The 12,371-nt window shown below is 36.9% G+C and overlaps 3 protein-coding genes across 7 annotated transcripts; 2 read left to right on the plus strand and 1 right to left on the minus strand.

Moving 5' to 3' along the window:
- Positions 1-1,125: 1,125 nt before the first annotated feature.
- Arf102F (ADP-ribosylation factor 2) lies at positions 1,126-3,504 on the plus strand. Of its 3 annotated transcripts, none has more exons than XM_014351877.2 (2): positions 1,126-1,520; positions 2,361-3,504. In XM_014351877.2, exon 2 carries the CDS (start codon positions 2,385-2,387, stop codon positions 2,925-2,927), a length of 543 nt encoding a protein of 180 aa, XP_014207363.2. In that variant the 5' UTR covers positions 1,126-1,520; positions 2,361-2,384; the 3' UTR covers positions 2,928-3,504. The 3 variants fall into 3 exon arrangements, with proteins under 3 accessions (XP_014207363.2, XP_014207364.2, XP_014207365.2); XM_014351878.2 differs by lacking the exon at positions 1,126-1,520 and adding an exon at positions 1,560-1,821; XM_014351879.2 differs by lacking the exon at positions 1,126-1,520 and adding an exon at positions 2,151-2,240.
- Positions 3,483-8,778, minus strand: LOC106646443 (E3 ubiquitin-protein ligase ZNF598). Of its 3 annotated transcripts, none has more exons than XM_089595559.1 (8): positions 8,566-8,778; positions 8,213-8,351; positions 7,516-7,988; positions 6,505-7,433; positions 6,076-6,430; positions 5,610-6,004; positions 5,147-5,536; positions 3,483-5,066 (listed from the first exon to the last, which is right to left on the minus strand). In XM_089595559.1, exons 3-8 carry the CDS (start codon positions 7,936-7,938, stop codon positions 4,781-4,783), a joined length of 2,778 nt encoding a protein of 925 aa, XP_089451685.1. In that variant the 5' UTR covers positions 7,939-7,988; positions 8,213-8,351; positions 8,566-8,778; the 3' UTR covers positions 3,483-4,780. The 3 variants fall into 3 exon arrangements, with proteins under 3 accessions (XP_089451685.1, XP_089451686.1, XP_089451687.1); XM_089595560.1 differs by lacking the exon at positions 8,566-8,778 and adding an exon at positions 8,450-8,472; XM_089595561.1 differs by lacking the exon at positions 8,566-8,778 and adding an exon at positions 8,445-8,463.
- Positions 8,779-9,522: 744 nt separating this feature from the next.
- On the plus strand, positions 9,523-11,350 carry LOC106638699 (PAPS transporter 2). The gene is made up of 5 exons (XM_014352016.2): positions 9,523-9,829; positions 9,930-10,075; positions 10,143-10,358; positions 10,439-10,795; positions 10,880-11,350. Exons 1-5 carry the CDS (start codon positions 9,796-9,798, stop codon positions 11,213-11,215), a joined length of 1,089 nt encoding a protein of 362 aa, XP_014207502.2. The 5' UTR covers positions 9,523-9,795; the 3' UTR covers positions 11,216-11,350.
- The last annotated feature ends 1,021 nt before the right edge of the window (positions 11,351-12,371 follow it).

Consider the following 12,371-nt stretch of genomic DNA (forward strand, 5'->3'; position numbering starts at 1 on the left):
CGCATGGGCAGGTACGCATTGTCATCATATGCTCCTTTACATTAAGGATCAACTAGACTCCAAATTAATGTATTTATTCGATGATGACAAATGAGTTGATTTTAATGTAAAATAAGTATTTTATATAAAATTCCAATTTTTGACATCAAAAGATTTAAAGGGCCTCATCAAACACTGTTACGCAACGCAATAACGCAATAACGCATGCCAAATGCGCATGCGTGGATTTCGCGATTTTCCACTCTCTCTCCTTTCTTACCCAATGAGCTTGGAGAGATTTTCCCCCGCATAAATTATCCAAAAATACAAAACGTGCAACTCGTTGTTTCGGCTTTTCCGAGAATTGCAAAACTTTTGTTTATCCATTAATATTCACTTGATGTGCATGGTATCGATAAACATTCGAAACACAAATGGAGTGCGTTCAAGTGGAAATCATAATCCGACCTCCTCTGGAAAATAAAAAGCGGAAATATCGGGAAAGCTCAGTGGACCAGCAGGAATTTTACTATTTCCCGGCTGATGGACCCGAAGAGTCTTAAATTAAAACGCGACTTATTGATATATTTTTTTTTCCACGTACATACAGGTAAAAATGATATTAAATTACGTAGAAAATTCAGTAGGAATAGCTCCAGTGGTTGACTTAAACAGGCACTAGCAGCTACATTATTAGAGAAAGCTCGGCACAAGTTAAGTTCTGATATGATGAATTTAATAGACAGATTCGGTTCTTTACGCAAAAGAGAAGTAGAAAATGACTTTTCACTGAACTAAGTAAACAGATGGAGTACTTATGACATTAAAATGAACTCAAAAAAAAAAAAAAAGGCTAAATGCCACTTCTAAGCTGAAATATATATAATAGCATGGTTAATGTTGTAGACTGAACTTTTGTCTAACTTAATCAAACTAACGTATCTCTGTTTTTTAAATGCATATTTAATGAAAAGATGTTTTCAATAATTGTATCTGTTGCTTTATTTACAATGAAAAAAAAAATAAACAAATAAATAATATAAAACAATTATTTAAGTTATTTATAAGTTCCCGCTCTGAGTCATAAGTATGGTTTGGGTTTGGGCAGCTCATTCTCGCATTCTCGGTTGACGGGCGCAAGATAATTTACCATCCTACTATCTGACACGACGCAAAAAAAGTGCAGCTATTATAGGGTACTTAAGTTGTAGTAAAAGCAAGGTATTGTATCAGCACAAGGCTTTGTATTAGCCGTTGTTTTCTCTCTCTCGTCCTCATCATTAAAAAGCAACATAGGCAGGGCAACGCGGACGACGCATATAAGTATAAACCTATTATTATATAGGGGTTTCTGTAGGAAAGAAAAGAGGGAATAAGAGAGAGGAGAGTATCCTCGAGGAGCTGCTCTCCGCTGCAATTGCCCTGCTGCAGTTGCGTTTTTCCCGAGGCGGCTTCACTCCGAGTGCGTGAAGAGCAGCCGATAAAAGAGGAGAGGCGCTCCGTTTCTAGAGGTATATCATCACACGTCAACCACGTCAAAGGTGAGCCATTCAGCTCTTTTTTATACATTTATGCTTACACTGATTACACATATAACTCGGAGCGTATCGAAGTTACTCTGCTTATTTGTATTCTAAATCTAAGTACGATTCAAGCGAGTTTACATGACGTGGGTTGAGCTGTTTTATTTCTAATGTTTGACGTGTACCTTTTTTTCGTAGCAGCGTCACTGCAGCTAATGGTTTTACACCGTGCCGTTGAGTAATATTTTGTAGGTTATACGTATCAGGAGGAGGCATTTTACGTTGTTGGCAGGAACGTTTAACCATTTAAGTGTATTGGGTACTTATAATTTTTATCTCTTTTACTTTTGCGTGTGTGGCCCTCTCCTCGTGGATCTAAATCGACGCTGTTTGTAGGTTACTAAATAGTTGCTAAGAGATTGACGTTTTGTACAATGCTACTACAGTCGTCTTTTATGAATCTGTTTGGATGTATATATACTTTATATTAATTTTATGTATTCCGTGTTTTATTGGCACATGTTAGTTTCAATTATTAAGTACTGACAATTATGACAGAATTGATTACTTTTAACCAACACAATGTAGCTCATTTGCATATGTTAGACGAGCTATAGCCGCACTCTAATAACAGTTTTAACCAACGTTTTCCTGTATACGAGTTTAAAGTTATTCTGACAAAACCGTTTCTATCAGCCATATGTTGGAATAAATCAACACTTTGATCAAGAGATAAAAGTACATCATTGGTTCAACATTATTTTCTTATGTCATCCCTCAAAATTATGATCAATCTTATGTACTATCAAGTTGAATAAAAGTCAAAACTCTTGTTAAGTAAAATAAATTTTTTTTCAGAGTCAAAGATAAAAGAGAAGCACAATGGGTCTGACAATCAGTAGTATTTTCACAAAACTATTTGGCAAAAAGCAAGTACGTATTTTGATGGTAGGTCTCGATGCTGCTGGTAAGACGACAATTTTGTATAAGCTGAAACTTGGAGAAATCGTTACGACAATACCCACAATTGGTTTCAACGTCGAGACCGTTGAGTACAAGAATATCTGTTTTACTGTGTGGGATGTGGGCGGTCAAGATAAAATCAGACCCCTTTGGAGGCACTACTTCCAAAACACTCAGGGTCTTATCTTTGTTGTTGATAGTAATGATCGTGAGCGTATAGGGGAAGCTGAGCGTGAGCTTGCCAACATGTTGAAAGAAGATGAATTGAGGGATGCGGTACTACTCGTCTTTGCCAACAAGCAGGACCTTCCCAATGCTATGGCGGTGACCGAGCTTACAGAAAAACTAGGCTTAAACTCGTTGAGAGGTCGTCGTTGGTATATTCAGAGTACCTGTGCCACTAAGGGAGAGGGATTGTACGAAGGTCTTGATTGGCTGAGCGGCGAACTTGCCAAAAAGTGATGAGGCTCTGCTGCAAAGTCTACCTCTTTAATTGTGATGCGTGTGTATGTCATCTTGAAGATTTTCAAAGGGAGAATAGAGACACTCTTTTTTGATAAAAGAATCAACACCTAATGAATTTCAAGTTCTTTTTTATAAAGAAAACATAAAAAAAAGAGAGGGATCACTTGAAAATTAAACTTTTCCACGTTTTATAAGCTTTTTCACCATATACTGGTCAATGAAGTTATTCCTATATTGTTTCTGTTAATCACTTTAATCTAAAAAAATGGAGCAATCTTGATTGTTTGATGATTGATTGATCCAAAAATGTCCGCAAAATTATATAAAATATCGTAACTTTTTTTCATATTTTTAATTGTATTTTTTAGGCTATAGTGAAATTATTTTAAGACAATAAAAAACCTAACTAAGCAAAACTCGTTTGAATTATTAAAAGAGTAAGAACTGTATTGTTGCATTGAAAGTAAAAATCTCGTTAATGTGCAAATATGTAGAATTATGTTTTTTTTTAATCTTTCTGATTCATTTATATGCACAACAAATAAATACAAATTTAATAAAATGACCAATCTTATTTGATTTCTTTTTTTTTCATGATTTTGCCCACAAAACAAATGTACAAAACCATTTAGTCTCACCTAAAGAATATCTTAGGCTCTGTTATTAATTAATACAAACATAATTTAATTATTTAACCTGTATATTCTTTGAAGACGTTAGTCTAGCAATATGTAGGAATCAGACATAGTATACTAACTACAAGTGTAACTGTCTATAAGCATTACTTTATACACACATGCATTCACTTTTAACATTAACAAATCTCATCTCATACATGTTTTTAATCATATTATTTACAATAATAAATTCAGAAAACTCTGAAATACCTGATGTAATTTCATTGTTGTACAACAATTGACATTTTTGATGTTCCGTTTTATAAAAGAGTGATGGCGTAATATATGTATATATTTATGAATGCGTCAGAAATAAATTTCTTTTAATTCTCCACAATAAAATCAAATAATATCTAATATCTTGAAATAAATTTAATGGTTTCAAAGCTAAATAAGACGAACAAACTTGACGATTTTAAAAATTTTTATGGACTAATTTTAAAAAATGCAAATGCAAGCATTACTCAAAACTTCGCAAATGCAGGCTTACACGTAAAAAAATATTCTCTCGAGTTTTTACTCCGAAGCATAATTGAATAAATATTAACTAAATTTTACCAAGTATTCATAAAGTGTAGATGTTGCTTTTGAAAATTTTAAATAAAAAAATGAACACATGTTCTTCAAGGTACAGCCCTTGTACTAACAAGAATCATGTTCCCTCAATCTTAACAACTATAAAAATCAAGAAAAAAAAAAATGTCGTGTGAATTCAAAAAGAAAAAAAATCGTATGCTGCATACAATGTAAAATGGTAAATGTTTCATTACAAGCTGCAAATTTCTATGAGTTTCTACAGTACCCCGTTACCGATTCAATGACTCATAATGATAGCTTGCAATAGAAAAATTCAACCTTACTGTGAGAGTACTTTTTCACTTCGTCACTTCATTTTCACTAAGGCACTAAATATTTTTGAGTAAAAAGATTAAAAAATTGTTTTGGCTTTTTAACAATCAAGAGTTAAACTAATAAAAATACGTAAATAACAAATTGAAAGAATTTTTAACAAAAATAAATGTCAGCAGAAAAAAAAGAACCAAAGATTTTCAAGTTCATTTTCTTATTACAAGTCATCGGATTCGCGATACGCGTAGCCATCAGTCGCAGCGGAACGAAGATGACGGGCAGTTGTAATTAAGCTTCCCAGACACTTGAGACAACCCTTTAGCCTTACTTCCTGCGCCAGGAGTTAATAAGTGGTCCAGTGTTACTCAGAATTGGAAAGTGATTCTCGAGTGTGTGACTAGAAGCGTGATCATGGAGGTCCGAGCTGCGCAATATCTGACCACAATTGGCGCAATCAACGAGGCCGCTTATCTTATTGGTTGAACCTGCCTCCAACTCACGCTTGTGAACCTCGAACAGCTCACGTTGCTTTTTAATGTCCGGGAGGAGAGACAACAGCTCCGGGAAAATTCGGTTGAAAGCGCTTGTTCCCATTACGTTGCGACATCGCCTGTTAAACACGTACATATCATAAACACAAACTTTTCTCGCAAAATTGTAATTTGTCGCTTTTTTTTGGACAAAACATACTTGTAGTACTCGTCGGCATCGCAAGCTCCCGTGCGGTAGAGTCCGCTCAGGTTTCGGAAAGCCTTGAGCTCCTCACTCTCATCACACCCAAAACAATAATTGAACTGAGCAATCAGGTTTTGATTTCGCCTCTGGAAACCGGGTGGCGCGAGATAAGTATACGACTGATGCTTCTGCTTGTCAGGTACAATGGCGTAGCTTTCGCTGGAACTATTCGTGAACGTGAGCCCGTTTGGTCGATTCTGGAAACCAGGCGGTGGATTCGTTACAATAGGAGCTGCAAAACCTGGCGGTGGGCTTGGCAAGCCAGGAGGTCTGTTTGGCGTACGTCCCAAAACTGGAAAATCCTTGGCTCTGCTTTCGAGTTTATTGGCAGTTTTTACTTCGGCACTGAAAACAAGTTATATCATTACGGGCTGAAAAATATTAATCCGATTACTGAAACATAAGTAGCTGAAATTACATTTGATCGCTGCTGTGGTAAGTATTGTTGGTCTTGTTTAGGTTCTCAATTTTGAGTTCGGAGAGTTTACGCTGGATCGAGACAGGAGCAGCAGTAGCGGCTCCATTGGCTACAGTTTTTACATTGTTGCTTGAGCTTTCGTGACTATTGGACTTGGCATCATTCTGATCCGAGTTTTGCTTCGTTTTACTCTTACCCTTTTTACTTGGTTCTGGAACTTCCTTGCTCTTAGTCGAATCCTTGGCACTTTCCTCCAAGGGTTTATTGAGTTTTGAAGCGAAACTTGATTCGATCGAGGCGTTGCCGTTAGTGCTACTTGCTTTTATTTTTTTCTTTTTTGCTTTGCCTTTTGTCGGATCTGCCGCCGTTGATGAACTACTACTTGTGTCCGTGGACTATATTTTGAAATACAAAATTTTAATAAAAATAATTTGATTTTCATGGGGGAGCAAAATAAAAAGCTTACCTGCATCCACGACGGCCCAGCAGGGGCAGACGGTTTGGTTGGAGCTGGGGAGGCCTTATTCGTCGGCTTGGACGGCTTTGATAGACTGGGGAAATCTTCGCCAGACCGAATAGGTGGTGGGGCGGCAGCGAGAGGCGGAGGTGCTACTTTTTTACTTTTTGGCGGCATCGCGTCTGGCTTGACGCAGGTGACTTTAGTCCAGGTCGACGGATTCGCGGTAGAGACGGGAGCTGCAGCTGCTTCGACGACAGCGCGACTCAAGGCTGGAAAGTCCATTTCTCTGGAGGAACTCGGAATCGTGTTTATTCGTAAACTAGGACCCGAACTCAGCCGCGTCATCACTGGCCCGTTTGCCCTGAAACATCAACAAAGTAAAAAAAAATTCAATTTCACACCTTCCCTTACACAGTTCGATTATATAATATGTACCTGTGATTAGCTTGATTGGAGGCATTTGGTGCTGGTTTCGGTTTTGCTGCAGCAGCCGAGCTCGAGGGTTTCGAGCTGGACACACTAACGTTGAAAGACTTGGTAAGAGTACTACTTTTGGTACTTGGAGGAGGCATCGGTGCAGTTCCATCGGGTCCAAGAGCCGGGAAATTTTCGTTGTAATTGTTTTTGAGTACTCCGCGGATGGTCAGGTTGCCCCGGCTTCTACCCGGGCCCGACACCCCTCCAACCACAGGCCGTGTTGGTGCATTACCCAAAGTCGGAAACTCTTGCGTGCTTTGAACATCGCACAGTGGTTGTTGAACGAAAACTGGTTCTTCGACTGGTGGCGGCGTTTCCGGGCGCTGGTAGATGTGTGGGTTGCGCGGATAGTTGGATCCGCCTTCTTCTCGAGAATTGTGGTGGTGACGCTGGTAGCTCGCACCAGCCTCGTCTCGAGGATTGCGCGACGCGCCAGCTTGCCCGCCACCCCTTCTATTCCTGAAGTCGACTCTGGGCGTGAGAGTGAACTCAAGCTCGAGAGTGCGAGCCTGCTTGGCGGCCACTTTGCCAAGCTGTTTGCCGTGTACGCTGGACTTGTGAGCCTTGAGATCGATGTCGGTGCGGAATACGCTGGTGAACTGCTCGTCGGCGCAGCCACCTTCCTCGCACAGGTAGTGCTCTTTCTGGAAGTGCTCTCGGAGATAATCGTACGAGCTGTAGTAGTGGTGAAGTCCGTCGGCATCGCAGAAATGACAAAAAAGATGATCGCGGCGTAAGTGCCGATAGAGCTCGTCGGTGTCCATGTAACGCTTATCACAAAATTCACATATTGGGTGACCTTTGTGGCTTTTGTCGTCCACGTCACCTTTGCGCCTGTGCAGTGATAGGTCGGCTTTCGTGTAGCAGCGTCGTTCGTGGGAGAAAATCTATAGGATTAATAAAATATTTCAGTTTAATCGTATTAATTTTGTCCAAACCAAAATATACATGTAACACAATTATCGATACCTTAACATTTTCGACACAAAGATCGCAGTAATGCAAATCATGTTTTCTTTTCATATGATCTTTGAGACTGGTAAATGAATTAAAAACTTGGGTTCTATCACAAATGTTACATTCATGAGCCAGCAGCTTGTTAAAGTCGTTTTGTATTTCTTGAGTTTCAAAAAAAATATTATATTTGTTGTCAAATAGGGTACCCTTCTTCAATAATCTAAAAGGTTTAACTTCCTTTGTAAACACAACCTTTGGCAAATCTTGCCTACATATGGGACACTCGTTTTGTTGGCACAACACTCGCATTCTGGTACTACACTCGTAGCACACAGGATGCTCACACATCCCGATACTATAGTACTTGACATTTTTGTAGCAAACAATACAGGCACTATTTGAATTGTTATTGATTCTTTCGTTCCTCTCTGACATCTTTTTGGTAATACTCTTGATGTTGGTTTGCGTAATTTACTAGGTTTTACCTAAAACAAAAAAAAAAATCAGTATTATTTAAGCTCAAAATTATAGGAATTAGTAGCAATGTAAGAGAAAAACTTTGATCCATTGCTCTATAAATGAAAAATCACAATAGCACATAAGATATGCCAACATCAAGATCTTACATCGTAGAAGGAAAAAAGTGAGTCCACCAATATTACAATAAAAAACAAAAAAGCTTGCAAAGTAGTATCTTTTTGCAACTTGCCTTTCTCAGTCAAAAGCGTTTGGTCTGCCAGATGTTGTTGCACTGCTCAGAGAAGTTATATAGCAAACAGTTGGTCAAGCAACACTGCAACACCTACACTCCAAAAATAGACGAATTTTCAAAAGTAGCTGCTTGAATGCTGTAAATATAACAAATATCTATCAATGCCAACTGTCAACTAACAAAAAAGCAAAGCAATAAGATTGCACAAACGGTGAAATAAGCACTTTACTTTACAGGGGAGAGACTGCACACACGAGGCTGTACATGAGAGAGAGAGAGAGAGTTAGGAAGCGAACAACGTTGAGGAGGGGAAAGAGGAAAGGCGAAGAAAACTAATAGAGGTTACCTACCGATATCCCGCTGCGTGAATACTATAAAGTCACGTAAATGAAATACGTTCCTGATCAACAAACCCGTTCATTCGATCTTTTTGGACTTTTATGGTACATACACTTGACTGGAAATGGAGTTTTCCTGCGATAAAAAGAGCCTGCAGTCAGCCTGAGCCACCCGCTCTTCGAAACTCGAAACCTTGACAAAGATATATACGTGTACTTAGTGCATATGTGTTGTTGTACCTATACTTAAGTACCTATACACAAGTTGGCGCAATGTTAGCATTAGCGCAATATCTGGAAATGTGGATGTGGAATTACTTACCACTTACGTGTATTTTTTTTTTTTTTTTTTTTTTTTAACACGTTTAGAGTACTTAATGTCTTGTTACTTGTAACTTAACACGATAACGAATATCTACTCGTCCACACATTGACGATTTAAGCGATCGCACTTCTTAGTCTTTGCCAGATTCTACAACGTAACAAAAAAAATCCCATTCAACACTTGAGCTTACATGTTAATCGCAGGTGCACAAAAATGTTTATGAAATACGAACATATTATGCACATGTGTTTGACGTCATCATCACGTTAGTAGTCTAAAATGAGTTTCGGATTTCGTATTGGTCGACGGTAAGACGTAAGACCGTTTGTAGCTTTGTGTATGAACATTTTTTTATTTTTTTTTAATTTTTCATTTAAATCCAATAAGGTTTTGAAGGGTTAAAATTTAGCGTCTTGCACTGTTTGTTTAAAAGAGTACAGTACCGAGGGTGCTCGTTTGATTTAAATTTAATAACTTTTGTGTGACAATATGTAGCATAAATTACGACAGTAAACATTATTTAAGTAAATTTCATTAAAATTTTTTTCTGTTCACTTCACAAGTGACATTTATATGTAGATATATATATACACAAGCCGTTGCACCGGGACAGTAAACATTACAGCAGACGATGTATTTGTCGCGTTGTCAGAGATCATTTTTTAATGTTATCATGTGCAAATATACATTTTTTACCGCCTCATGATGCAAAAAGATAGTCGTAACAAAAATTATCCTGCCACGTGGTATTTTTAGATTCAATTTTATCATTATTTTTAATTAAAAATGTCAAAAAGCCATAAAAATGCCGATGTTTGATAGCATACAAAGCTATTATATTAGCTTGAAGGTTACATTTTTGTAGACGATAATTTTATCTTTTTCTCATTGGCTCTCCAAGTATATTTTCTGCAAAAATGTCGCATAAAAAAATTGATATCGGCGAGGATGGTGAGTCTAATTGATGTAACTTTTTTTTTTTTTTAATTTTTCTAGCAGTAGTTCACTTTAAGTATATATCTTTTTAAATAAGAGTCTCTCAATCCAACAGATCAGTTAATAGAAGAGAATACAGTTGTCTCGAAAAATGACATTCGTCTATTCTGCTTTGATATCAGTCGGTGCAGCACTAAAGCCCAATTGTTGTGGTGTAGTTTAGGAATATTTACATTTTATATTCTGTATGGATATTTACAGGTACTTATACTTCGTTTAAACTTAAAAATTACTGTGGACACTGCTGTAAAGTTTTTACTGTTGTCAGGAATTGATATTCACTCTGGATGGCTTCAGACCATTTGGATGGTACTTAACTTTAATTCAATTTGGCTACTATTCAGTATTTGGATGGCTAGAATGTCGAATTAGGAATATCAACAGGAAAATACCAGTCAAAACTTACTTGTTGCTCGCATTGTTTACTCTGGGTACCATGGGCTTTTCGAATTCTTCCCTTGGATATTTGAACTATCCCACACAGGTTTTCATCACGTCCACTTATTTCATTCATGAAAATTCAACATTTATTTTAGTAAACCTTGGAATACTTTTTTTCCCTAGGTAATTTTCAAATGCTGCAAACTAATTCCAGTACTGATTGGTAGCATCTTGATTCAAGGCAAGTCCTACGGATTTTTAGACTTCGTCGCGGCTAGTCTCATGTGTCTAGGCTTGATTCTATTCACTTTGGCGGACAGCATGATCTCGCCACGTTTCAATGCAGTAGGGGTCACGATGATCAGCTGCGCTTTGCTCTGCGACGCCTTAATCGGTAATGTCCAGGAAAAAGCGATGCGCCAACACAAGGCTAGTAACACCGAAGTTGTGTTCTACTCTTACAGTATTGGCTTCGTATATCTGTTCCTAATACTCACATACACTGGGGATATTTTCAAAGGTGCCTCCTTTTGTAGTCAGGTGATTTAAAATTTTCAATCCAACAACTTCATTAATTGTAAAATTTTCATGAAAAAAAAATAACTCTCGTTTTATTTTATGTAGCATCCTATTGAAACGTATGGATATGCGTTGTTGTTCTCGATGTCTGGATACTTGGGCATGCAAATAGTTTTAAGTTTGGTGCAATGCTGCGGAGCCTTCGTTGCAGCAACGGTAACGACGTGTCGCAAAGCCGTCACCATCATCATTAGTTTCCTCTTTTTCTACAAGCCCTTCACCTTCACGTACGTCTGGTCGGGGCTAATCGTTTTGCTAGGAATTTATCTTAATGTCTACAGCAAACAGAACAAGACAAGCTTTGCGGAAATCTGGAAAGGACTTAAAAAATGCATCAGGCGGCAAAATCGCATTCAAAGACGAATCATGACGAAAGTGTAAAAGAACAGATCCGTTTGTGATGCTTGAAATGTTCCTCTTTTGTTTCGATTTTTTTTTGCACTAGATGAAAATTTGAGAATGTTATTGCTTTGATGTCAGTTTTTAACTTTTTAATTGAACGCTTGAGTTGTAAGATAAACTAATTTTGTTTTAATGTTACATCGTTTGATAAACAGATTGTATTAGCGTTATGTGATTTTTGTAACATATTTTATTACGATACTTGTGAAACCAAAAAAAAAAAAAAAAAATTTTGAATAACAACGAAAGAGAAGTTCGTAACGTTACTCGATTTGTACTTATAGCCAACTACAATCGACGATTCCTGTGATATTTTATCGAGGCATTCGTGAAACCAAAAACTATCACTTTAAAAATAACAGCGTGAGCAAACGTAGTAAATTAAAATCATGTAATATTATACGATTCTATTGACTTTTGATTTTTTTTGTAGTTTCAAGTAACGCTATAATTAAATACCTTTAAAGTATAAAACACGCAAACTGATTTTGAGGAAAAATTGTAATTATAATTGTATTGAGTGTCACACCAAATACACAATGTACGTTTAGAAATTGTACAAAAAATTTTGTAGGATAAACTTTGTTAAATTTTTATACCTTATAATTATTAAGTATTAACAACAAAATGATCCTGAAATTTTTTTTTTCATCACAAAATCTATTGGTACAATTAGAGATATTCATAAAATACAAAAATACATAAGCAAATAAAATTAATATAATGAAACATCAGGCTGGATAAAAAGTGCGTACAAAACCGTATTATTGAAACTGTTTTAATTATTCAAACGAAACAATGAAGGCAAGTTTATAGTTGCCATTTTAAAATTATAATAATTTTACTTGTCATTGATGAATCCATTCCGTCTCAATCAATTCTGTACACGTATAATACCAAAAGATAATGCTGGTTGTGTGCCGCTAAGTTTACTAACAATTATGTGTTACCGTCAGGGGTATTATTTTAATATATTAAAATACTTAACTATTTTTCTTTAAATTCGATCGTTTTACATAAATTTGAATTTTGAAATATCGCGCGCAGCTCCGACTTCAAACTTTGCACTTAATAGTACAGTCTACCGCTCGCCAGGTGGCAACTACTGGTCTTTAGTGAACATCGCAAGTAAAAA

This window comes from Copidosoma floridanum, unplaced genomic scaffold, assembly GCF_036245765.1.
Source record: "Copidosoma floridanum isolate Cflo_tuat_1 unplaced genomic scaffold, Cflo_Japanese_pri ptg000025l, whole genome shotgun sequence".
In the NCBI taxonomy this organism is placed as follows: domain Eukaryota; kingdom Metazoa; phylum Arthropoda; class Insecta; order Hymenoptera; family Encyrtidae; genus Copidosoma; species Copidosoma floridanum.

Bases quoted from the DNA above. Each gene is read 5' to 3' on its own strand.
- Arf102F (XM_014351877.2), top strand. From the start codon at position 2,385: ATGGGTCTGACAATCAGTAGTATTTTCACAAAACTATTTGGCAAAAAG.
- LOC106646443 (XM_089595559.1), bottom strand. From the start codon at position 7,938: ATGTCAGAGAGGAACGAAAGAATCAATAACAATTCAAATAGTGCCTGT. The intron at 7,434-7,515 runs GTATCGATAATT...TTAATCCTATAG, and splicing joins TTTGTGTCGAAAATGTTAAG to ATTTTCTCCCACGAACGACG. The intron at 6,005-6,075 runs GTAAGCTTTTTA...TTCAAAATATAG, and splicing joins CTGGGCCGTCGTGGATGCAG to TCCACGGACACAAGTAGTAG.
- LOC106638699 (XM_014352016.2), top strand. From the start codon at position 9,796: ATGTCGCATAAAAAAATTGATATCGGCGAGGATG. The intron at 9,830-9,929 runs GTGAGTCTAATT...TCAATCCAACAG, and splicing joins AATTGATATCGGCGAGGATG to ATCAGTTAATAGAAGAGAAT. The intron at 10,796-10,879 runs GTGATTTAAAAT...TATTTTATGTAG, and splicing joins GTGCCTCCTTTTGTAGTCAG to CATCCTATTGAAACGTATGG.